This window comes from Loxodonta africana, chromosome 8 (assembly GCF_030014295.1).
Source record: "Loxodonta africana isolate mLoxAfr1 chromosome 8, mLoxAfr1.hap2, whole genome shotgun sequence".
Classification (NCBI taxonomy): Eukaryota; Metazoa; Chordata; class Mammalia; order Proboscidea; family Elephantidae; genus Loxodonta; species Loxodonta africana.
The window spans coordinates 19,720,960-19,748,026 of NC_087349.1; the positions used below are offsets into that span (position 1 = coordinate 19,720,960).

A 27,067-nucleotide genomic window follows, 5' to 3' on the forward strand; every position below is an offset into this window, starting at 1 on the left:
AGTTCCTGCTGCTTTACCTTGTCCTTGCCAACTCTTCCTCTGGGCCAGCTGGGGTTCTGCCATCCACAGAAGAATCTGCAGAATGGCCACCCATCTACCTAGGCCTGCCCGAATTCCCCACAGCTGGGGGCCCCACTTAACTAGAAAACCCAGCCCCAACTATTCCTGGATTGTGGCTAACTTGCCATGCCCTTTGGATAACAACCGTGGACTGCACCTCTGGTTCATGGTGCCTGTCCTCCCTGGTCTACTCTAGGAATTAGATCTTATTACAGCTTCTCCATCTCCTCTTCCTCCCTAGCCCCTAGCTGACACATATGGCAATATAGTCCTGTTGCTAGTGGGGTAACCTGAAAACATGACACTAGAGAGGACAGACAATTCTATTCCAACTAACTCATCGCCATAGAGTCAATTCCAGCTCAAGGCAATCCCATGCTTTACAGAACAGAACTGCTCCATAGGGTTTTCTTGGCTGTAATCTTTATGGAGGCAGATTGCCAGGCCTTTTTTCCGTGGCACCACTGGGCAGGTTCAAATTGCCAACCTTTAGGTTAGTAGTTGAGTGCAAACTGTTTGCAGCACCCAGGGACCTTTCTATTCCAACTAACTTTGCCCAAATCATTCATTCAGTCAGATCATCCAAATATATGAGTAAATTTAAATCATTTCTCAAATAGTATAATTTCAAAGAGGTTCCTTATTTGTATTGCAGACATAAACAAAATACATACATTCAAGGCATAAAATATATGCCTTGTGCTCTTTTAAGTAGAAATTACAGTGGATACAGATCTTTGATGTTCCAGTGGTGCCATAAACAAATTCACGGGTCTGTTTTTAGACAAAGATTTGTCTGAAATTTTACCTCTTGGGTTCCAAGTGCATTTTTTGTTAGTTGAGAGACTTTATTGTAAAAGTCTCTTTACCTAGAGCTCTGGTGGGTTTTCGTGTTTTAGTCACCTCTTTCATTTGGCTTCAAGTAAGGTAAAGAGTTCGTAAAGCTCAAAATTTACTGAATTTTGTGTTAATGTCAGGTATAGAATTTTCCTCTTCAGTATCTGCCTTCTTTAGAGTTGCTACTGAAGTGTTTTGAAGGAAATGGCGCGTCAACCACTCATTGGTTCTCATGGCTTTGCAGTGGAGGCAGGGCCTCTCCCTGATCTGGTAACTTCCCAGATTCTTTTGCCTCTGTACTATTTTTCTCCTCTTGATACCGGCTGGTGATGGCTGGTGTTCACTTGCACTCTCCTTCCACGAGGAGGGTCCAGAGTTAGATTCTTCACTGTCATACTCGGTAGTATCACTGTCATGTTGGATCTGATTCCTCTGGTTAAGTTGAGAATGGCGCCCGGCTCGTCTTTGTTCAAGATAGGCATTGATCAAAGCCACTTCTGAGTCAGTTACAGGGGTCAGATGGACATGCTTTGGTTTCTTCATTGTTTGTAAAGAGTCCCAGGTAGCATCTTTGCTGTGCTCCTTATAGGAAGCATCTTTGCTTGCTAAAAACCAACAAAACAAATCAACAAGTCAGGCAAATTGTTGGCTACTATAACTTCATATGACCTAAGGAAATCTAGGGGTGTGTGGGCTTACTCTTAGTGGCCAGCTGCCAAGCCACCACTTTTCTTGAGTCATTTGCAGCGTTGGCAGCTGACTGCATTGTCCAGTACCAGACCCCATCTCCTACAGACCAGATGGGTCAGAGAGGGGCTTGACATATCACTTTAGAAGTTTTGTGGACCCTCAATATAAGATCAAGGGGAAAGGTCTCTAAACTTTTCAGAAAGTTCTGTCTTTTTTTTCCTTTGCCCTGAATTTTTGAGGCTTCAAGTGTAATACGAATGTGATTTAGTTGGCAGGAAACTAAAAACAATCATTCTCTATGCAGTGGTGTGCTGGAGCTGGCTCAAACCAGCTCATAAGAGCTGATAAAGTTTCAGGAATTTTGCAAGAGAGTTGTTAAACAGTCATTATTAAAAAAATTATATAAACTTACTATTAAATCAATTTATTAAAAATAAAGTTAATATACTCAAAACCCATCACTTTCTAATTATTTTACTATATCTTATTATGATTTATGCTCTTAAAGGTATCTCTGTCTGTTGTATCTGGTTGGTGGAAACACTATGCAATGGTGCACTACTGCACATGTCTTCCCAACATCAAGAAACATCCAGAAACACCACGTTGGTAGCTTGAGATCCGCTTTGGTGGGAATACTTACACCATAAAAATTAGCAAGCACTCAAAATTGGGGCTTGATTAATAATTTTGTTGATTGTCTAGGCTTAAGTGATGCAGAACAGGTTACTAACGCAGATGACATTTAAATGTGTCATGCCTGTAGCTACTACATGTGAATAAAAAAAATAGCACACACAAAAAAATGAGGAAATTTTCTTCCAGTATTCTATAACTCAACGAGATGGGCTGACACAGTGGCTACAACAATAGGCTTAAACACAACAACCCTTGTGAAGATGGTGCAGGATCGGGCGGTGTTTTTACTCTGCTGTACGTAGAGTCTCTATAAGTCAGAACCAACTCGATGGCACCTAACAACAATATTCTAAAACTTTTCGAACTCAACAAAATCACTCACATCACTGACAACCCGGTCAAGTTCTAACATACATCTTCCTGTTTCACTTCCCTCTTACTCCTTCACTTAAAGTAACATCCACGTTGGAACTACACTTGTTCACCAATCACAGCTATAGGTTGCCTAGGGATGCAAGTGTTTGGCAAAAATCAAGGAAAGCCTTTTGTGAGAATCAAATGGCTATACGCAACAATCACATAAAAGTATTACATATTTTATTATTTGTAAATTGTATTTTATGATATATATCCTTTATGTCAGTAAAAATTTTAGTAAACATATGTATTTTTTTTAATGTATATACACACACACACATTTTTGGAGAGCCAGTTGATAAACATTTACCAGCACAGCACCTATTAGAGGTTTTATTTTAATTGGGGGGGGTGAATTTATTTTAATTTTGATGAAAATAAACACAGTAGAACATATGCCCATTCATCCATTTCTACATGTACAATTCAATAACATTAGTTACATTCTTCATGTTGTGTCACCATTCTCACTGTCTCTACCCATATGGTTTCACTACCATTGACTGAGACTCACTACCCCCAAAATTTCTCATCTGTGCTTTAGAGTTGCAGTTGATAATTTGATCTCATGTAGATAATTCTTTAAAAGAGTGCAATGTTCATGGCAAACATTCCTTACCAATTTAACTAAACAGTGCTTACTCATGAGACCAGAAGAACTGGATAGTGCCCAGCTACCATTATTGACCATTTTGATCAAGGAATAAGTAGATGAATCCTGATCAAAAGGTGGAAAAATAAGGAACAGAATTCTAAACTCTTTCAGAATTCAGACTTGCTGGATCATTGACACTGAAGGAACCCCTGAATCTATCACTCTGAGAAAAACTTTCAAATCATGAGTCAAAATTATCCCATTAAGTCATCTTTAAACTAAACAACTGTTTAGCTTATAGGTTATTGAAAAAGATGTTATTGTATGTAGCTCTTAATCCTGTAGTAACACCAGCGATAAAGGAATGAGAAGGCTGTGTGATGGGAGAATGCTGAGGAGTGAAAGAGAACTTGAGCTCTGCCTACCAGTCAGTCATGCCCTCTAGCAGCTCTGCCAGAGCAGCTAAACTGACCTTCTGCACTATTGTGTGTTGTTAGGGACCTTCAAGTCAATTCCGACTCATAGTGACCAAGGAGCTTGCCCAACAGGATTCCACTGGTGTGGAGAGGCCCTACAACACTCTTAGCTGTTCACCTCTTTTGTCTACTTTCCACACTCAGAACATATTTCTCTCATCACAGCCTAACACCAAATATGTACTGGCTCTCACCTTTACTTACTGAAGCGCTGGTCCCACTGTCTCCATCTTTTTTGTTTTTCGCAGAAATCTGTGTTGGAAATGTAGATTAGTAATGGTGATTCTCAGTCTGTTGTTTTTCACTATTGTTAAGAAATACTATTGCCTTAGGCCCTTCGACAATGTTTAATTTTAAACACTCAGTGCCGTTCAGTGAGTATTTTTTGAGTTCTTGTCTGTAGTGGTCCTATTTCTGCCAAATATTAGGAAGACTAAAATTTGATAATACAGTCTGCCAAAATGTTTTGAACCAAGCAAAATACAACAAAGACTTGAAATAAAATAATATCGGTACGGCAGAATAGATTATAAAGTTTTCCTGGACCCGTTTACATTACAGAACAATTTGGTTTAAAAATAGATCTGATAGTACTCCAGATTACTTAAAACTACTTTTTTAAGGACATATGATTAGGTCACATTACTGATAGTTCTTTAAGCAAGATGTCTGATTCAAGACATCTAAATACATTCAATATCTTTGCCTGAATTCACGTACTTAATGGAAACCCTGGCGGTGTAGTGGTTAAGTGCTATGGCTGCTAAGCAAAAGGTCAGCAGTTCAAATCCACCAGGTGCTCCTTGGAAAGTCTATCGGGCAGTTCTACTCTGTCCTATAGGGTCGCTATGAGTCGGAATCAATTCGACAGCAATGGGTTTTTTGAGTTAGTATCTCCTAAATCCTTCGGTAAGTTTCCTCCAAAATGTAACCATAATGTATTATCTGTGAATATCGTAACTAGAAGAAATAGATTTCTCTGAAGAGATGTAATTTCAAATATTCTCCTCTAAAATTCCATAAATAAATTTGTTCCGTTTCTCAGACCAGTGTCCCAATTTTTGATGCTGAAAATGATGATGCCATAAGACACAAATGTAAAGCAATTCTTTTCGGATGTATCAAAAATTTTAGAAATATTCATAACTTCTCTGATACATAATTCTTCTTCGGGGGACTCTATCATGAGGAAATAATCCCCCACAGAAATATTCATCACAGTATAAAGTCCAAAATTCAAAAGTAGGCAACAGTTAAGCAAATTATACTACAGTCATATAATATAACCCGAAACCCATTGCCGTCAAGTCCATTCCGACTCATAGCAACCCTACAGGACAGAGTAGCACTGCCCCACCGAGTTTCCAAGGAGTGCCTGGTGGATTCGAACTGCTGACCTTTTGGTTAGCAGACGTAGCTCTTAACCACTACACCACCAGGGTTTCCAGTCATATAATATACGGTTATAAAAATGATAATAAAAGAATGTTGTAACATGAGAAAATAAGTGTTACCACACGAAGTTAAAAATCAAGATGCAAATTTGTACATGCAGTATCTCCACAATTTAGCTACAAGCTTGAAAAGAAAAAAGACCTTATGCAATGCACGCAAGTGTTAACAATGGTTGCCTTTGAGTAGTGAAGCCGTGAATTTTTTTTCCTTCTAATATTTCAAGTTTTCTACAACAAGGAAAACAGGATCATGGTTGGGTATTCATTCATAACTGCAATCTAGATCCCTGCCCCATTCCTTTCTCAATATTTGATCTCTACAGTGGTGAGCAAGTACCTCTAAGGGACTCCTCTTGCTTTTTGGGTTACAGTAACCATACTCTGAAAACTATAAGTACTCTTTTAAGATAGCAACAATTGTGAGAATGGCGCAGGATCAGGCAGTATCTCGTTCTGTTGTACATAGGGTCACTATGAGTTGGAACTGACTTGATGACACCTAACAACAACTTTTTAAAAATTTCTTTTGCGGAAGTCTCAAATATTTTAAACGTAATACGTATGGAAATAATCATTAAAAGATTAAGTTTATAAACCTAGAAGTTAACAGTAGTTGGGAGGTATTGTTAGTTGCTGTTGAGTCAGTTCTGACTTAGGGCAAGGCGTGGTAATCTGCTTCCTAAAGGCCACAGGCTTGAAAACCCTGTAGAGTTCTACTCTGCACCTATAGAGTCACCATGAGTCAGAATTGACTCGACAGCGGCTAACAACACAACCAACTGCTGTTAACTTTCAGGTTTATAAGCTTAAACTAAGTTTAATCTTACAACTTAAACTTTTAGATTATAAACTAAGAGAATGGTTACTGTAACCCAAAAAAGCAAGAGGAATGGTTGATTAGTTTTATGTAATCTGGAGGGATTTTTATTTTGTTCTTTGTACTTTTCCTGTTTTCTATAATGCACAAACTTTTGTGATGGGGAGAGGTACTTAAAAACAGATATTATGTTAAGATTATTTTCACAAAAAGCTTCCACATTTGATGTCAAATGGAAATCTAATCCCAAAATCAAAAGAAAGACTTTGCATCAAGCTAAGTGAAATCATATGAACTGTGGTTACCAAAAGCATTTTTATGAACCTGTCTTTATGTGTGACTTAGTGAGTAAAAACAACAGCCGTGCCTGCCCTAAGGGGCAGAGTAGAACAGTGGAGAAACTTGGGCTATGACTCTGCCTCTCTGCCCCTAATCAACTCGGTGATCTTATCAAGCCACCTACTACATCTGAAGTTCAGTTTCCACATCCGTAAAATGAGGAGTTTGAACCAGTATTACTGAAAAATACCAACACTAGCAGTCTAAACAAACACTAAACAAATGCATGAACTAAACTTAATACTTATAGTCTGTGAAAGCAAAAGAGCAAACGCACCTAAACAGTGGCAAACTCAGAGGAAATCGGTGTGCTTCACGTTGGAGGATAATTACCACCATATTTCCAGCACGCTTTTGCCATTACTTCAAGGTTTGTAAATAAAGGCTCATAGTTGACCAGAGAAAATGAAGTTCAAAGTGAAGGAAAAATTCCACCCTCCTTGACTAGTTCTCATATGGGTCTCAGATTTCAAATCTGGGACCCTTGAAGCAGTCCAGTTGACTGTAGTTGCCATAAGGATACAAAGTGAAAGATGAAACCTCTAAAATAATTAAAGTTTTAATGCACACTGAATAGATATAATTCAACATTTCAAACTATGCTTCGAAGCAAACAATGTGAAGGAAACCGGGGTCTATTCCCCCCTCTGCCACGAATCAATTGTGCGACATTGGACAAGTCAATTTCTTGGGACCTTATCAATAAAAAAGGGAATAACGGTATCTTACTTGCCTACAAACAGGAGGCTGGACCACATGGTCTCCTGAGGTCCTTACAGCTCAGGGCTCTGTTACTCCAAAGAGCTGATACAAGCAAGAAAGCAGAGGAATAGCTCAGACCTCTTAAGTAGGCTTCATGATGAAATTGCCAGTGATCAATCTCAATTTTTGGTTAATTTTCTAAAGTAGCTTTTCTTGCCAGGCCAGACAAATTCAATATACTTAGCTAGGGAGTCCAAGATGTGTATAAGCTATCACTATTCTAAACCTCCCTTTGCAAAGTATTTACCTTAAGAAGCATTTAGGACTTTAGTTGAAACTTTTTCTTGGGGGAGAGGGGAGATCCTTTAATTATTCAAATGGAATCCAGCTGGCATACACACAGGAAGTCTTCCCCTCACCATCTTGGCTGCGCATTCTGGCTGTAATGCTAAATGATGGTGGTTTGATTAATCATCAGCCTGGGATTAATGGCCAGCCGGGATTTCACGTCAGCGATTTATAAGAGCTCAGTTACCCACAATAACGTTGGAGCCTCACAGTCCTGATAAGGTGGGTTATCTCATTCCTCAGAGGATGGCATTTCTTCTCCTGATAGATGTTCTAGAGGGTGACTTTAGTTCTGTTTAGTTCTGCATCTTACAGAGAGTGTATTGCCTCTTTCTAAAAAGGTCACAATCCTACAACATGTCACCTATAAATATAATGACAACTTTTGTATGATGGCTGCAAAAGGAGTTTGGAGGTCATTGACCAGTTGAGAGGTTTATCCCAGCATTACATAGCATATGGATAGACTGCAAGCAAACTATCTGTCTCAAAATTGCAGAATTTTTAAAATTTATATTATGCAGTCATAAAAAGCATTGCTGTATGAATGGGGAAGTTAAGACAGCAGGATATTAAATACAATGTAACACCAATTATGTAAGATCAAAGATAGAGAGGTGGATAGAGATAAATTGGTAAAGAGAATAAGAAAAACAAAACTAGAAGAACATGCTCCAAAAAGTTAACAGTGGTTATCTCTGGCTAATAGGATTACAATCATTTAAACTGTCTTCTTCAAAGTTTTCTACATTTTTCTAGAATGCAGTGGCGTCATTTTTAAAACTAGAAAACGAACTTTTAAAAAGAGTAGTTTCATCAAAGTAAAGTGAATTTATTTTATGGACAATCCCCTGTTATACAGTAACCCGTTACTATCCCGTCCATTGCAACTCACAACGACCCTATGGGTAGAGTAGAACTGCCCCATAGGGTTGTGGCATAGGGTTTCCTAGTCTGTAATCTTTACAGGAGCAGATCACCAGGTCTGTCTCCCACAGAAAGGCTGACGGGTTCCAACCGGTGACTTTTCGGTTAGCAGCTAAGGTCTTATAACCATCATGCTACCAGGTCTCCTCAGCCTTACACTGTTGTTGTACGCCATCAAGTCGATTCTGATTCATAGCTACTCTGTATGACACAGTAGAACTGCCCCATAGGGCTTCCAAGGCTGTAAATCTTTACAGAAGAAGATTGCCAACATCTTTCTCCAGAACGGAGGATAGGGGTTCCAACATCAACTCTTCGGTTAGCAGACTAGCAGCCAAGCGCTTAACCACTGCACCACCAGGGCTCCTGGCAAGGGCCTAACTACAGAAAATAGTGCCTAGGGTAATGAGCGTCAAACTGCTGAATGATCTCTGACAGCTGGGGACAGAAACTATGATGGCCAATTAAAAAAAAAAAAAAAAAAACACTGCCATCGAGTCGATTCTGACTCATAATGACACTGTAGGACAGAGTAGAGCTGCCCCATAGAGTTTCCAAGGAGCGCCTGGTGGATTAGAACTATTGACCTCAACCACCACACCACCGCCCAGAGCACAGCGCACTAGCTGCCCCGCCCACCCAGTTACTCCTCAGAGAATAGGGTTTCCAAGGCCGGTGAGTTCAACCGCGGGCCCTCCGGTTAGCGGCTGAGCGCTTATCAACTACGCTACCGGGGCTCCTTGTATACAGTAAACATATTTTAAACGACAAAGGATATCCTACCCAGACAGAAGTCCTAGAGAAGAACATCAGGACCGAGATAATGGCAAAGTACCAAAGCAGGAAGCTCCCTATTGCCACACAAGAGTCATCCTTCTGGCATTCATAATCCTGATTTGGAATGGTTAGAGTTAAAGGTTTGGGAGGAGGATCCATCTCCCAAAATAAGGAAAAAAGGTCTCCCATGATGGCGTCTTGCTTAAAACTAAGAAAACATGTTCAAAGGGAAGAGGATGACTGGGAAGTATTTCCATCCACGATGTATGACAACTTCCTTGGCAACCTATTATGACATGCACTTTAGCAACCGTGACAGAAACTGACCAGTGCTTCTTGGATTCCTAAAAGGTTTTGGAAGGATTTATCTACATTCTGCAAATGTCTATATGGTATTTTTCCCTGTACCTCAATATTGGCGCATTCTGTTTTAACCTTTTTTCTCCCTGAAACCTGTATACACCGTATTGTTGTTTTTAAAATCTAAGCCTCTAAGGTATCAGTTCATTTTTTTTAGTCTTTTTATATGCATAATACCATTATAAATTAACACATGCAGTTCTAGTGCCAACTGTACATCAGATTTGGATGGTAGTGCTTAAGCCTTGAATAAATTCACAAAGACTTATATGCCCATTGTCGAGTCGATTCCGACTCATAGCGACCCTATAGGACAGAGTAGAACTGCCCTGTAGAGTTTCCAAGGAGGGTCTGGTGGATTTGAACTGCCAACCTTTTGATTAGCAGCCTTAGCACTTAACCATTAGGCTACCAGAGTTTCCCAAAAACTTAGAGATCACATTAAAAAGGAAAATAGAGATGACATCAAATGTGTACAATTGTATACATTTGATGTATACAATTTCCTAGGAAAGGAGGGGGTAAGTATTCTAATTTGTAGGTAGAACCCTTTCACCATTTTCAAGTTGGTTCATCTCTAAATCTAGTGCAAAACACCGCTGCTGTTAAGGCAATCTAAAAATAATATTTTTTAAAAAACCCACTTAAAAAAAATGTTAGATCTTTAAAAGTATAGCATACCTGAGGATTTTCATTAATATGCAACACTGCAAGAAGATTACTTCATTTTCTTGTATTTGAACTTGAGCATTTTGGGAATAATTTGGTCATTGGGATGTGAGTGATATAAAAATCCACTAACTTGTGACATGGCACGAGGTTTTTACAGGGGCTCCCTTCTCCGTATCCCCAACTGTGAGTCCCTGTGCCCTGCGTTTCCGGGCCGCTGGATGTCTGCCTTAGCTCTGCGTGGCCTCCTCCAGGAAGCCCATGGGCGAAGCCCACCCCACCTGCCCTTCTTGCACACTTCGGGCTGAGCTCCTCCAGGCAGTAACCATGGGGCTCCTATTTTCATAGCCCCTCGTCTGGTCAGGGCCCATTGTAGGCGTTTCTATGTGTTAAGTAAAACCAAACTCAACTCCCTAACTGACATTTTCCTCAGGATTAGAAGTTCTACCAAAGGATATGCAGGGGAAAAAAAATTTTTTTTAAACCTCAAAACTGCTTACAACGTCAAGAATAGAACATTTATCTGGAGATTATGGGTTTTCTTGTTATTGCTGCACCCTGGTTACATGGATATTTAAGAATTTACATTGGGTCAGAACACTTGATTTTTTTGTTCTGTGTTCTCACAGGGAGGTAAGAATAGCTTTGTCATTGCTGATGGTGTCCGGACACATTATCACGTACTCTATATCCTACTATTAACCACCTGCTTAATAAAATCCGCAAAAAAATGTGCTCGTAGATGCCCTAAAGAAGCTAAAATTTTGTATAATTATATATATGCATATTTTTTTATAGTTATATAGATATGCATATAAATATATACACGACGGCAGTGGGTTTGGTTTGGTTTTGTTTTCTTAGAATTATTACTTTTTACTGCTGATGAGAACCAGGTCTCAACGCAGGGTTCAGTTTTCTTCCCCAGAAGCTGAGCAGCAGCAAGAGGCCCCAGAGCTGTTTCCTTGGTAACGTTCCTAGCCTCCATCCCGCCCCCACCTCCCTCTTCTCGCGAGAAGAGGAGATCCAGTCCTTCCGGTAACCGCCACGCCGGCCTCTCCAGGCTTAGCACTGTTTTGCGCATGTGCAGTAGGGAGTGTCGCGAGCCCGCGGCTTCCCGCCGAAGACTATGGTGCGTTTTCGGGGTCATCTTTGTCATTCTTGGACGTGGAGTCCACGCGGGTTGTGGAAGTTCCGCGCCTGCTGATCTGCGGGGGTCTCAGCTAAGGGAGAATGTAGCAGGCGTTCCGCCACCCTTATTGGGAGGAAAGAAGCAATGGGGGTTGCTAAAGTTTGTGTCGAGGGAGCCGGCGAAGGAAGCTCGCGCAATGGGATCTTTCACGCGGGGCTGCGTGGCGGGAAGGGGACGGCTCTGTACCCAGTAGGGTACGACTCTATATAGTTGGAACAAGTTTTACCCTTGTCCCCAAGAGTAGAGGCCTGGCAAAACAAAGGAAATAAAAATCCCAATGTGAACCAAAACAGTGCACTCCCTCTCCCTTCACACCGTGGGTACTTGCCCTTCTCAAAACTTAATATGGACAACCCCTATAGTTTTATCAGCAGCACAAAACGGAGGTCCTTGGTATACACCGCCGAGGGCAGAGTGTTTCCTAGTGGCTTTATGAAGATGTAAGAGGAGAGCCTTTAGGGCTTATATTAAATATTTTCTCCTCATACTTGGTATTTTGAGTTTCTTAAATTCGCCTTTGGGCTAGTTCTTGTGACACTCCAAAAATAAAATACGGTGTAGTTGCAGACGTACTTACCAATCCCGAAATTACAAAATAAAGTGTTTTATTTATTGGAAGCACTGAATTGTTCTCTGAAGGAATCAGCCAGTTCTCTGTTGATTATAGTGCCTTTGAAGGCATGCTTTAGGGTTCCCGTTTCATATATCAATATGTAAAAGGTCTTGGTAAGACATTTCTTAAATGAATACGTATGTGCCATTTTTAGTTACCTTTTGTTACACAGGGTTTTTGTTGTTTTATAAAGGACAAAGGTTTGATTTCTTACATGGGGAGGCAGTTTGTTTTTTTAATTCCTGGGCTTTTTTGTCTTCAAATAGATGAAAGGGGAACCCAACCCTAGTGCTTCCCTTATTGACAGAACCATCAAGATGAGGAAAGAAACCGAAGCCAGGAAAGTGGTTTTAGCCTGGGGACTCCTTAATGTATCTATGGCTGGAATGATATATACAGAAATGTAAGTTAATTAACCGAAAAGAAAATGTAAGAAGCCAGTGGTTGGTTCCACAGGATTTTGTGGTTTTGTTTTTTAAAATAATGAAAAAGGCTTTCTGATTTTTTTCAGGACTGGAAAATTGATAAGTTCATATTATAATGTGACATACTGGCCCCTCTGGTATATTGGTAAGTAATCAATTTTCACTGTAATTTAGATTTACTTTATCAATGAAAAACTGCATCAGGTTTAATTCAGCTTAGTATTCATTCTTTAATTCAACAAATATTTGATTTCCACTATGTTCCAAAAACTGGGAATACAACAGGAAGGGAACAAGATAAACCCTGCCCTCATGGAAGGAACATTGGAAGAAACAATCAAATTAATGAGCAGTACAATTTCAGATAATCCTGAGTTCTGTGAGGAAAAATAAAGTTTGGAGATGCTGGGATTTGTATTTGTTACTCTCCCTCAAATACCCTCCCTACTTCCCTGTCTAGTGAAAATCTTTTCATTTTTCAAGACTACCCCAGGCATCTACTCCCTTGATGCTTTCCTCAATTTCCTTTTTACCTCCTCTGTCTGTTCTTCCACAGTCCCTGGGTATAAAGAGTTTTCATGGATGTTAAAGTGAATCTCATAGTCTAATACGTACTTTAAAATCTGTGGTAGAGAGATGATGTGGCAAGAGGAAGACCAAGGGCTTTAGAATCTGGAGACTTGAGTTAGAATGGTGGTTTCACTAACTGGCTGTGGGCTCTCACCAAGTCACTTGGCTTCTCTGAGACTATTCACTGGTCTTTAAAATCAAAGTGATAATATTTATCGTACAAGATTTAAGGATTAATGATAATAGTTTGCAAGTCACTAGTAAATGCCCTACATAGAATAGATATTCATTAAATGGTGGCTGTTATGAGGAATAAGGAGTTGGTTTTAAAGCTTTTGTTGTTAGTGTTAATTTGCTGGAGTATGGAGGGTTTTGTCTCCCCCCCCCCACCCCCATGTCTTTTTTAAAAAATAAATTATTGTTCTCTTCTAGAGCTTGCCCTTGCATCTCTCTTCAGCCTGAATGCGTTATTTGATTTTTGGAGATACTTTAAATATACCGTGGCACCAACAAGTCTGGTTGTTAGCCCTGGACAGCAAACACTTTTAGGGTTGAAAACAGCTGGTAGGTGTTTTACATCTCTTGCAAAAGTGAGGAAAGGTTGGCAATAAATCTTTCTCAGTTAAATGTTCCCTTTTCTTGGACTCAGAGCTGGAAGGGACTTCTAAGGCCATCTAATTCAACTATATTAATCACGTCTACAATAAATTGTCTTAAGGCCAGTGATTATCATTCCTGTTTGTATAAATGGAATGGAACAAACATTCAACAGCCTTATGGAAGTTTGTTCCATTGTTTAATTAAAATTAAATGACTAACCGTTGCCAATTTCTTATGATTCTAACTCAATGAAAACAGTAAACTGATTTGTGTTCTTTGGTAATAATACTTCATGTAATTTAACAACCAAGTCTTCTCATTACTCTCCTTTTTCTTGAAGAACAAGACTCAGTTCCTTAAATCTGTTTTCAGATTCTTTTTGTGTTTTTTTTTTTTTCTTTCTTTCTAGTTGTGCAAACGACTCCTCCACATGACCTTGCAGCAACTCAAATCCCTCCCTCTCCACCTTCCCCTTCAATTCAAGGTCAGAGTGTATTGAGTTATAGCCCCTCTCGTTCACCCAGCACCAGCCCCAAGTTCACCACCAGCTGTATGGCTGGATATAGCCCTCAACTGCAAGGTCTGTCGTCAGGTAGCAGTGGTTCGTACAGCCCTGGAGTGACCTACTCACCTATCAGTGGTTATAATAAGGTAATAACTCTTTTCTTTTGGCTAGTCACGTTAGTTTAGAATTGGGAGTTACCTGCAGAAACATCTAGTGAGTCAAAACTTCTCATTTTATGTATGAGGAAATTGAGGAACAGTAGGAAGTTGACTTGCCAAAATCACCCATTTAGTAAAGAGCTAAGATTTCCTGATACCTAGTCGGAAGTTCTTCACATGTCTTAAAATGGACAAGAAAAAATTTAGCATTTGCAATGATAACCAACCGAGGTTCACCATCTAGAGCTTTCAGTTTTAAAAAAGTTGAAGCTATAATGTTGTACTTTAATTTCCTTTCCTCACGTTTTCCCTCTTTCTTTGCTTCTTTATGTGAAGCCTTAAAAAAAAAATTTTTTTTTTTTTTTTTGCGTATCTGTATTGAACTGTAATGCTTTTCTTCCTGTTAGAGTGTCTTCTAAACTAAAAACGGGTTGTCATGTAGTTTGACTCTTGATCTGGCCTTTTCCCTATGAGATAAGTAGAAACCTTCATTCCAACTTCCACAGTAATGTGGGCTTTTGTTCTAATTTTTAGGCTTGATAGAAGCAGAATTCACAAATTTGAAATCATGACTCCTATCTGAAGCATATGCCTTTAAAAACCCATAACTAACTGGTTGCTGTTGAGTCAATTTTGACTCATAGTGACCCTGTAGAACAGAGTAGAACTGCCCCATAGAGTTTCCAAGGAGTGCCTGGCGGATTCGAACTACTGACCCTTTGGTTAGCAGCCGTAGCTCTTAACCACTATGCCACCAGGGTTTCAAACCCATAAAAAAGAGGAACATCTGGAAATAAAACCGATACCATATTTGCCTTTGCCCTTTTGTGTAATATTTCTATATCCATTTCCTTATAATATTTAACTTCTACAGAGTTCTCTAGATTTTATTACCTGGGTAACTTGTAGTATGGAATTTTAGCACAGAGATAGGAGTATAACTTAGTGCAACATTTTCATTTGGTAGAGTAGGAATATGAATTAAAAACGTTCATGTGCGTTGACTAAATAATTTCAGTTTTAGTAATCTGTCCTAAAGGAAGTCATCAAAAATTCAAGTAAAGACTTACGTACAAAGGTGTTCATCATAATATTTACAGTAGCCAAAACTTGCAGGAAGTCTAAATGTCCAGAATAAGAGAATGCAAAAAGAAACTGTGGTATATTCATACAATAAAGTATAGCCAGTAAGGATAATGTTTATAAGGATTTTTTTGGAAAATATTTAATTAAAAAAAAAAAGATATAAAGTTGAATGGTATTGTTTCAATTATGTAAAAACAAAAATACATTGATATTACCATTTTAAAGATTTAAAATACATAAAATGTGTAAAAGGATTATATCATCTCTGGGTAAAAAAAAAAAAAGGTTATAGGTGTTACTTATTTTCTTTATACTTTTTATCTTTTTAAATATGCATATGTTACTTTTACAGTCAAGCAAAACAGTATATTTTCAGTCAAAGAAAAATAAAGTTCTTTTTTTTATGGTGGTAAAAATATAACAAAACATTTGCCAATTCACTATTTTCTACATGTGTAAGACAGTGGCATTGGTTATGTTCATCATGTTGCGCAACTACTACCAACGTCCCTTAGGGTCGCTGTGACTTGGCATCCACTTGATGGCAGTGGGTTTGGTTTGGTTTTTGGTTTCCAAATTATTCTGCTACCGTAAATAGAAACTTAGTGTCCCCTAAGCAATGACTCTCCCTTTCCCCTTCTCTCCCACTCCTGGCAACCAATGATCTTTGATCTCTATATATTTGCCTATTTCATATAAGTGGGATTGTATATTTGTCCTTTTGTGACTGACTTATTTCACTCAGCATAATGCTTTTAAAATCCATTCACCCATGCTGTATCATGTATCACAAATAAGGGTCTTTTGTTTTGTGTAGTTGACAAGCTACAGTCCCTCTTCCTCTTCTCCATACCCTACCACTGTTGGACCAGTGGAGAGCAGCGGGTTGAGATCTCGCTACCGTTCTTCACCCACCGTCTATAACTCACCTACGGACAAAGAAGACTACATGACAGACCTCCGAACTTTGGATACTTTTCTGAGAAGTGAAGAAGAGAAGCAGCATAGAGTTAAGCTGGGTACATACATATTTTATTTAGATCTAATGTACACATTTTTTATGTCACTTTACATAATTCTTAGACTATTATTTTCATTACTTTGATACCTATATATGAATTTTACCCCTCTTGGCCAGATGATGATCTTTTTTTTTTTTCCCTCATTTTTAAAAAAAATTTTATTGTACTTTAGGCGAAAGTTTATAGCTCAAGTTAATTTCTCATTCAAAAATTTGTATACATATTATTTTGTGACATTGGTTGCAGTTCTTACAATGTGACATCATGTTCCCCCTTTTCACCCCAGGTTGCCTGTTTCCATTTGTCCAATTCCTGTCCATTCCTGCCTTTTCTTCTTGTTTTTGGGCAGAAGTTACCCATATGGTCTCGTATATTTGAACTAAGAAGCATGTTGCTCACATGTGTCATTGGTTTATAGGCTTATCTAATCTTTGTCTAAAATGTAGGCTTTGGGAATGGTTTCAGTTCTGGGTTATGTATATAAATTTTTAAATCTCTTTTACTAGCAGACCTTTATGTAGTTTAGGGGAGAAATACGTTTTATTTTACCTTATGTGTAATATAAATTTTATGCAGTTAGAATTAAGTTCACCAAATTTAAGAAGCAAAGTATAGCTGAACTAACTGAAGAATCATTAACCTTTCATCTAGAATAGATTGAAAGCTTTTTCATATAATGCAAGTTACAGTTTCTACTTAAAAGTCATGGCTATGAAATAACGTTTTCAAAGTCATACATAGCAGATTGTTTGAGTGATAGTTGTCTCTTTTCAGGGTAGTCCTTTGGAAGGTTGGGGTGGAGGAAGGTAAGGGTGGAAGGAAATATTAGCGGGAGAGAGAGCCTGAGTTTAGTGTAGAAGTGCTGCTGTTTTTCAGAACAGTTTTTAACTTGTCTTTTAGTATTTCCTTAAAGCCCGTAGTTTACCTTGGGAAACAATGTTTAGCAAATCTTAATCTGTTTGGGTAGATTTGATTATTACAAAGTCAATTGTTAGAAACCAAATTAGGTTATTGAGCTGAGCAATGATTTTCCCTCTCGGGAATGTCTGTAGAAAGCACAGCAGGAGCTAAAGCCTGGAGGAACCGAGGAGCCAGTTATTGGACCATGGCTCTTTGTGTCACTTGAAGTCTCCAGTGACTTTTAATTTAATTTTGCCTGCAAGTGCCACATATGTCAAAGAAAGAAATCAGTATTATCTTTGTTATTTTTGATACATGTTTTTTTTCCTTTTAAAATTTTTGAAATATTTTAAGTATACCAGAAATCACAGGGCATAAAACAAAGAACAGCCTGTGCGCCTTCTACACATCTTTGTCATATCCCTCTATTTTTTTTATTTCCATTTTCACTTCTTCATTGACCCATCGGAGTTATTGAGAAATGTTGGTATTATTGTTTGAAAGTATATTGGTATTGCTTTTCATTTGCAAACATATGAAGAAGATTGATTATCTTCATTTATTTTCCAGCTTAATTGTACTGTGGTTATAGATTCTGATCTCTCTTATTTTTTGACATTTTTTTGAGACTTGTTTTTAGGCCTGCTGTATGGGCACTTTTGGCATATGGCTCTTGGTGCATTGAAAAGAAGGTATACTTTAAATATTGGGCTTCATGTTTTACATTGAATCAAGTTTGTTGATGCTGTTCTTAAGTTCTTTATCTTACTAATTTTTATCTGGTTGATCTGTCAGTTGCTAATACGTTAAAAGCTCCCATTGATTGTCTCCCATTAAATGTTTCCTTCTGTCAAATTTGCTAAGTATATATGAGATTATGTTAAGTGCATATAAATTCAATGAAATAGATTGACACAGTGGCTACAACAATGGGCTCAAACAGCAACAATAATGAGGATGGAGTAGAACTGAGCAGTGTTTAATTGTGTTGTTCATAGGGTTGCTATGAATTGGAACTGACTTGACAGTACCTCACAACTACATAAAAATTCAGAACTGTTCTATCATTCTGGTGAATTATTTCTTTTATCTTTATGTAGGAATCTTTTTTTTATCTCTTAGGCTTTATGCCTTAAAGTCTATTTTGGCTGTTACTAACACAGCTATCCTAATTTTCTTTTGGTTAGTCCATCCCTTTACTTTTAACCTTTCTGTGATGATACTTAGAAATGAATATTTCTGATATCCTGATTGTTACTAGGGTGTCATTGCTTCTAGGCTTCCTCATCAGACACCCAGAAAATATATGTATACACAGACAGATTATGAACACATGCGTCTATATTTATTTCTGTATTTATCCATCTATATATATTATAAGGAAACCCTGCTGGTGTAGTGGTTAAGTGCTGTGTCTGCTAACCAAAAAAGTGGCAGTTCAAATCCACCAGGTGCTCCTTGGAAACTCTATGGGGCAGTTCTACTCTGTCCTGTAGGGTCACTATGAGTCGGAATCGACGGCAACAGGTTTGGGGTTTTTTTTTTATATATGTAATAAACCATGAGTTCATATTGATACCTCTAGTTCCAATCCAGCCATACAGGGTATATTCTCACTTCCCTCTTTCCATAATTGTAACTACTTTCTCCAGTACTGAGAAACCTCATAATGCTCAAAGTATTCATCTATTTGTTCAGGCCCCCTGTGAGCAACCACTCTGACCATGTTGGTCTGTAGATTGTCTTTTTCTGATCTTTTTTTTGCACTACTACCAAATGTCTTAGGCTGAGTTCTCTAGAGGAGCAAAACTAGTGAAGAATATATATACATATAAATATACAGAGAGAGAGAGAGAGATCTAGCTTAAGGAAATGGCTCGCGCAGTTGTAGAGGCTGACAAGTCCCAAATCCGTGGGTCAAAGGTCAGGTGGAGGCTTCTTGTGACTCATGTGGTTGCAGGAGCTGACGAATCAATATCAGCAGGTCAGGCTGAAGGCTGTTGGCTCATGGAATTGCGGGAGCTGGTAAATTCCAAGATCTGCAGGTCCGGCGGCAGGCTGCTGGCTTATGTCCCAGGAGCTGGAATTCAGAGGATAACAAGTCAGATGCAGGATCCAGAGCACATAAGCTTTGCCGGCATATCCGTATGTATTGGATGCAGGCCACACCCCTAAAGAAGCTCCCTTTTCAATTGATTGGCTGCTTACATCAGATCACAAAATGGGGAGTGACAACATCATATTACAAAATGGAAGATGATTACATTATGGCATGACTGCCAAATTACTGAGAATCATGACCCAGCCAAGTTGACACACAACCTTAACCATCACAGTCCACCCCTTGTCAACTTAGCACCTGTGCATATCTCCTGCACAACAAATATCAAGACTTCCTGTTTACATTCATTATCTAAAGACAGTCTTCACTGAAATTTTTCTCAAGTTCAGATTTTCTCTCAGAAAGCTTGATTGCCATTCTTAAAGTTCATAGAATGATTCATCAAAGTAGTACAGTGTCCTGTGCTCTGTCATGACCATGTCTCTTACCTTCCTTTTTTATTCCCTATTTTTTTTTATCTATTAAATCTTTTATGTTGGTTTAAAACTTATTTTCTTGACATTATTTCATTCCTCTGAGTCAATTTTGTAAGAAGTCCTACTTGGAAATTTCAGTTCACATGAAGTGTGATAATTCTTTATTGTACATAACTATTTATTTTTATGCCAGCCTAAAACTTTTTTTTTTTTTTAACATACCATTAGTCACCAAAACTACTAGCGCAAGACTGGCTAACCCTTAAGGTTTTAGGGCTGTGAATTGAAATGTTGACTCATATCCCTTTCATGATTTCTCATCCCTTGTGCCTGTAAACATAACAAGAAAACCAGTTTTATTATTTTACAGTCAGAATTCTCATCTTGAAAATTCTGCTAAGAAAAAAAAAAAAATCCATTTCCATTCATAATTTTTGTATGTGGGTATGAAGTAGTGATTGATATTTTTTATATCAGTTAAACTCTGAAAAAATCATCTAAGCCATTCCTATAATATGATTGTCACTGAAAACTTGCCATTTATCAACTACTGTGCTAGATGCAGGAGCCCCAGTGGCACAGTGGTTAAAGCACTCAGCCGTTAATCGAAAGATTGTCAGTTCAAACCCACCAGCTGCTTCATGGGAGAAAGATGTGGCGGTCTGCTTCCGTAAAGATTTACAGCCTTGGAAACCTTATGGGGTAGTTCTGTTCTGTCCTATAGGGTTGCTATGAGTCAGAATTGACTCAATGGCAGTGGGTTTGGTTTTTTTTTTTGGTTTTGGTGTACACGATGGTAGGGAAAAAATATTTACTGCCCTTAAGGAACTCAAATTCTGTTTGGGAAAACTGATGAACTGTAACCTCAAAATATGGTAAGTACTCTGGTAGAGGCCTCTGTTGGAGGAGATTCCTAAATGTAACATTTTTATATTTCCTGAAAGTCAATTTATAAATTCAGATGTGTGGCCAGCAGATAGTCCTTTAATACAGTGTGAGAATTATGACAGGTCATTAAACGGAACACAGTATGGTACAGGGACAAGTCAGTTTAGCCTATATCCCAGAGCAGTGATTTGTTCATGGTAGTTACGCCATGTAAAAGGAGCTTCTAAAAATTCAAGCAAGGAACTTGCTTAACCTATTTATTTCTAAAGAAATTCATCTTCCATTTGTTTCTCTCTGACTTGTTAGATTTTTGATAGTATTCCCACTGGTAACTCTGTTTTAAAAAAAAAAAAAAAGAGCCAAATTCTGTCTGGGGAAAAATGGGGAGTGAAAGGAAAGAAAGGGTAAATGACCTGAACACTGTTGCAGTTCATTTCAAGCCTTAGAGAAGGAGACAGGCTTAATGCTACAGTAAAAGTAAACAGACACTTGTGGTTGTTAGGGCTCTTAAATTCATACTGCTCAGAATGTTCTTTTGAATTTTATAACTCTAGATGTAAAAATTGCTGCAACGGACTGATAGTCTTTAAATTAATCATCACAGGGAGCCCAGATTCTACCTCTCCTTCTACCAGTCCTACTTTCTGGAACTACAGCCGTTCTGTGGGGGATTATGCACAAACTTTAAAGAAGTTTCAATATCAGCTCGCCTGTAGGTCACAGGCCCCATGTGCTAACAAAGATGAAGCTGATCTCAGCTCCAAACAAGCTGCAGAAGAGGTAAATGGAAAATGAAAATGACCATTAATATTTATGATTTACAGATGGTTACAAGGTGGCCTACTTCTGGAACATTTTTTTTTCTTCTGAAACCTCCACTTTTACTGTATAAAAACATAAATTTGGTACACATTAAACAGTGGAAAGGCTCCTGTCTTACTTTGTATACCTAATACTGAATTAGATGGTATATTTTACTTTTTATCACACATAGTTGACATTCGTGTCCTAAAACATTTTTCTGTATGCATTATAAAAAGGCTGTGAAGTATTTAATTGTTCTTGACATATACAAGCCTCTTGCTATTAAAATACATTTGAATGAGAACATTTGGCAGTCTGTAACTTCATCAGTTTAATACCAAATGTAGGTTTTTTATTTTGTTCATAAAAGCGAGAAGAATGTTGTTTAAACATACCAGTGCAGGGAACTTTTAAAGACACACCTGTGCCTGGAGAGCATCCATAAGGGGGTTAATCATAAGAAAACTGTTACGTTTGAATTAGATGAATATTGACGTTTGTAAAGATTTTTTCAGAGTTCATCAGATCTTCTTGAGGGTGGGAGAAAAAATAAGGTTTTTCCTCACCGATTATTCATTTTGAACATATATTTTTAATAGGTTTGGGCAAGAGTGACAATGAATAGACAACTTCTTGATCATATGGATTCATGGACAGCTAAGTTTAGAAATGTAAGTTCTGACGTTACTCTTTGGACAATATTGTTGCCTCTTAATATGCAAAATATGTTACTAGAATATTAGAATTATTTCCTGGAATATTAGAATTATTGTTAAAATAGAGTATGAATGGTACATATGTAATGATAAACATGACACAAAGTGTCCATTTTCTTGGGAATTTTTTTCCTACGTACTTAGTAAATTAATGTATTTTGAGAGAATAAAGGCACAACGTGTTTACTTATCAAGAATTTCCTCCCTTTCCCAACTTCTCAATTTTATCTTTCAAAGAGCTTTTCTGTCAGGGCCTAGAATTGTGAAGGAAAGAAAAATAGGGTCCTTGCCCTCCAAAAACATAAAGAGAGAAATAAGATAATATGTGCTTGTAGCTACTTCAAACTATATAATTTGTTGGATATTTCTAGAAAAGAATCCTCTACCCTTTGGCCTGGTCACAACTGTTTCATATAGTGAGTGAGTGAGTTCTTTATTTTCAGCTCTCTTGGTCGTAGCTGGCTGGCCCAGATTCTGCTGGGCAGAGTGGCCCTCTCCACTGCAGGGAGGTCCACTTATAGTCTAGGCCACCACTTCCTCTGTCGCTCTATCCTTCAACACTCAGCCACCACTCTACGTTTTCTAGAAATTTGTTGAAGTACTTCTTTTTTATTCTTTTACTATACTTTAAATAGAGTGTTGGGAGAGGGGTAAAAAATGCAGCCAACTTTCTTGAGCCAGAAGCCTGACTTTTTAAAAAAAATTAAAATTCCCAGGTCCAGCCCCACCACTACTCAAGCAGAATTTTGGGGGGTGAAGTCTAGACCTCTCTCCTGCCGCCTTAGGTAATTCTGTTGCAGCCAAAGAATAGCTGGTGGATAAAAGAAAAAAAAAGATAGGAGGCACTTATTCGGTGTTCGAAGAATGAGCGATGTCCTCGAACTGTATTCACTTTTATTTCCACTTAAAGGCTTATCTTAAAATGCTAATATATTTAAAATATATAAAGTCTTGGTCAGGAATATTAACCTCATAGAAGAAATTATACACACAATCCCTTACCTGAATTCCTTAGGCTACGGTGTTCTGAAATTCAGAGGTTTTTGTTTTTTTTTTTCAAAAAGCAGTGTGCATGTTCCGTATATTTTGTAGCAGCACTGGTGAGGTCTGGGATAGCACCCAGTAATCAACCACTTATAATATTTCTGCAACAAAATGTATGAATAGTCACACTAAGTGGGATAAGGTCTAAAACTTGCTTCATGTAAATTCAGTTCAATTCTCATCAACAAATCAAATTTTCTTTGCTAAATGGATTACAAAAAAACTTTGTGTTCAGTTTTTTGTGTTTTTTTTTTCCCCCCTTCAAAAGTATTTATAAAGAATGTGGATTTGTATTTCATCTGAAACTTTTTTAATCCATTTATTTCATCGTTAAATGAAAGCATGGAAACACAAGTGGTGGTTGAAGTTGCTGCCAACACACAAACACACATGCATGTACACGTACATGCACATGCAGACAGCACGTAACACATAAGCCAAGCTGGATTTTTCCTTGGACAGTCTTTTCACATCCCAGAATCAGTTTGATATTGGCCATGGGAAATAGCATTTGAAATTTAATATTCACAGGCCAGTTTCAAATTTAATAAATCTTTGTTTTCAGCATGGTTGGGGAATTGGGTGAACCTCCTGAGAGTTAATTAATTATGCTAGTTTGAAAAACTGTCTCATTGATCAAAGCCATTGTAAGCATCACATGAATAATGCATGAATAATTAACACTAGAAGTGTAATCTGAAGGTTATGTATCTGTTTAGTTAAGCATAATAATCATAGAAAAATTTAAGAAAACCGTAACATAGCTGAAAGTTTTATTTTTCTTCAGAGAAAACAGGCATTTATGACGTAAGACTATGACTTAGTTAACTTACACTCCCATAGCATATTTATTTCACGTTCTCTAGACTTCAGGTTAGAGAGCTCAGCTGCTAACTGAAAGGTTGGCAATTTGAACCTACCAGCTGCTCTGCGGGAGAAAGATGTGGCAGTCTGCTCACCTAAAGATTTGCAGCATTGAAAACCCTATGGGGAGGCGCTGCTCCGTCCTAGAGGGTCGCTATGAGCCAGAATCGACTCAGCAGCAGAGGGTTTGGTTTTTGGTTTTAGACTTCAAGTAGTTGCTACTTCCGTTCTTTCTCACTATACTTTATGACTGGGTTAATGTTTAAGCACGTGACAGTAAAAATTTTCTAAAAGAGTTGCATGTAAGAATGAAATTATTTGAGAAATTCTTTGGAATTACATATGCAAATTCTCCTTTCTTCCTAGTGGATCAATGAGACCATATTAGTGCCACTTGTACAAGAGATCGAGTCTGTCAGCACACAGATGAGACGGATGGGTTGTCCAGAGCTGCAAATAGGAGGTCTGTGAAAATAGAGCCCAGCATTTGATTTACTGTCAACGAATCTGCCACGTTAGATAGTGATTAGTGCCAAAGAGAAAGAAAAAGAAAAGAACAGCATGAATCCCTAGGGGAAGGGGGCTGAAATCATAGGATGGTGAGGGATGACCTCACTGACTTTTGTGGACAGCCCTGACAGCGGTGAGGGAGCTGGCTAGGATTTGAATACTGGGGAGAAGCACTTCAGTTCCTTTAGCGACCTCGTGGAGACTCGTCTGTGTTCTGTGTGTTTTGTTTTTAACAGAGGCCAGTATTACCAGCTTGAAGCAAGCTGCCCTGGTCAAAGCCCCTCTCATCCCCACTCTGAACACCATCGTGCAGTACCTGGATCTCACGCCCAACCAGGAATACTTGTTGGAAAGGATCAAAGGTAACTATTAATTTGAAGGGGAAACAACAGGAGTTTTTCCACTACCTTGAGATTTTATAAATAAAGGTAACAAGGGAACAATTTTTGGAAAAAAAATGTAAAAAGTATGCTCTTATATTTTATAAATATACATATTTAATTATGATTTAATTAAGGCTTATACCTAACAATTTTTGGGTTTTATATTTTCTGTGCTCAGAATTGTCAAAATAGTATAGTTAGCGTTAAGTGTTGTTGTTAGGTGCCGTCGAGTCGGTTCCGACTCATAGCGACCCTGTGCACAACAGAACGAAACGCTGCCGGGTCCTGCGCCATCCTTACAGTTGTTCTTATGCTTGAGCTCATTGTTGCAGCCACTGCGTCATCTACCTCCTTAAGGGTCTTCTCTTTTCCACTGACCCTGTACTTTCCCAAGCATGATGTCCTTCTCCAGGGACTGATCCCTTCTAACAACATGTCCAAAGTATGTAAGACACAGTCTTGCCATCCTTGCTTCTAAGGAGCATTCTGATTGTACTTCTTCAAGACAGATTTTTTCATTCTTTTGGCAGTCCATGGTATATTCAATATTCTTCGCCAACACCACAACTCAAAGGCATCAATTCCTCTTTGGTCTTCCTTATTCATTGTCCAGCTTTCACATGCGTATGATGCGATTGAAAATACCATGGCTTGGGTCAGGCACATCTTAGTCCTCGAGGTGACATCTTTGCTTTTCAACACTTTACAGAGGTTCTTTGCAGCAGATTTACCCAATGCAATGGGTCTTTTGATTTCTTGACTGCTGCTTCCATGGGTGTTGATTGTGGATTCAAGTAAAATGAAATCCTTGACAACTTCAGTCTTTTCTCCGTTTATCATGATGTTGCTCATTGGTCCAGTTGTGAGGATTTTTGTTTTCTTTATGTTGAGGTGTTATCCATACTGAAGGCCATGGTCTTTGATTTTCATTGGTAAGTGCTTCAGGTCCTCTTTACTTTCACCAAGCAAGGTTGTGTCATCTGCATAACACAGGTTGTTAAGGAGTTTTCCTCCAATCCTGGTGCCCCATTGTTCTTCATATAGTCCAGCTTCTCGGATTATTTACTCAGCATACAGATTGAATAGGTATAATGAAAGGATACAACCCCAATGCACACCTTTCCTGACTTTAAACCAATTGGTATCCCCTTTTTCTGCATTAAATATGTTAACTAATAAAGGGAAACTGTTAAATATGAGCTAAATGGGCTCAAGTGAATACTTCAGTCAGTTTTCTGCTCTTAGGCTACCAAGATGACCACTATGACATTATAGTTTCAGCATGCTGATCTCAGTTTCTCTTGACTTCTTTTTATTTTGTTGTTGTTGTTTGAGAATATGCACAGCAGAACACGCACCAATTCAGCATTTCCGACTTGTACAGTTCAGTGACATTGATCACGTTCTTGGAGTCGTGCAGCCATTCTCACCTTCCTTTTTGGAGTTGTCCCTCCTCCATTGACATGTTTCCTTTAACTTTTATAATTCATATTTGATATGGTACTTCCTTATATTTTTATTATTTGGAGGCAATGTGATCCTCAGAGGAGACTTAGTTGAGAATTAGGAAATTAGCCCCCCAGCACTGCCGCACACCTCCTTTTATGCCTTTCTACTTAAGAACAGTTCAGAAAGTTAGAATTTTTTTTTTTTTAATTTGGATAAACTTTAAAAACATCTATCACTAAAACAAGTCTTAATTTAAAAATGTTATGGTGTTTCCCCTGCCCCGCAGGTTTGGGTTGTATTCAGGAATAAGTATTTCTTCATGACTTTTTAAAAACTTTTTATATAAAGAGAATTTCAGATATACACAAGACTGAATAAAATAGCATGCTCAGCCTTCCTGCATACATCACCCACCTCCAGCAGCTGTCAGTCCGTGGGCAGCCCTGCCCTGTCCATCCCCCTCATCTACTTCCTTCCTTCCTGTGTTATTCAAAGCGAATCCTATAGGTCATTATCAGTTCATCTGTAATTAATTCCACATGTATCTCTAAAAGATAAAGCTTTTTAAAAACATCCCTACAATACCACTCTCACAGCTAATTTTTTTTTTTTTAACAATTTCTTTGTATCATGAGATATCCAATCTATGTTCAAATTTCCATCCTCGTAAAACATATAGTTACATTTTTTGGT

The 27,067-nt window shown here is 38.3% G+C and overlaps 2 protein-coding genes across 3 annotated transcripts in view; one reads left to right on the top strand and one right to left on the bottom strand.

The window, feature by feature from the left end:
- Positions 1 to 1,005: 1,005 nt before the first annotated feature.
- SSMEM1 (serine rich single-pass membrane protein 1) lies at positions 1,006 to 12,184 on the bottom strand. Its single transcript, XM_003407275.3, has 3 exons — positions 9,085 to 12,184; positions 3,909 to 3,966; positions 1,006 to 1,502 (listed from the first exon to the last, which is right to left on the bottom strand). Exons 1-3 carry the CDS (start codon positions 9,265 to 9,267, stop codon positions 1,006 to 1,008), a joined length of 738 nt encoding a protein of 245 aa, XP_003407323.1. The 5' UTR covers positions 9,268 to 12,184.
- TMEM209 (transmembrane protein 209) overlaps positions 11,137 to 27,067 on the top strand; it is a 37,204-nt gene continuing 21,273 nt past the window's right edge. For both annotated transcript variants that reach the window (XM_010587409.3, XM_003407274.4), the window contains exons 1-10: positions 11,137 to 11,239; positions 12,179 to 12,315; positions 12,424 to 12,482; positions 13,340 to 13,471; positions 13,917 to 14,158; positions 16,074 to 16,275; positions 21,209 to 21,384; positions 22,008 to 22,079; positions 24,399 to 24,495; positions 24,779 to 24,904. In XM_010587409.3, coding sequence (XP_010585711.1) covers positions 11,237 to 11,239; positions 12,179 to 12,315; positions 12,424 to 12,482; positions 13,340 to 13,471; positions 13,917 to 14,158; positions 16,074 to 16,275; positions 21,209 to 21,384; positions 22,008 to 22,079; positions 24,399 to 24,495; positions 24,779 to 24,904 — 1,246 coding nt within the window. In that variant the 5' untranslated portion in view covers positions 11,137 to 11,236. The remainder of the gene's footprint in view (positions 11,240 to 12,178; positions 12,316 to 12,423; positions 12,483 to 13,339; positions 13,472 to 13,916; positions 14,159 to 16,073; positions 16,276 to 21,208; positions 21,385 to 22,007; positions 22,080 to 24,398; positions 24,496 to 24,778; positions 24,905 to 27,067) is intronic.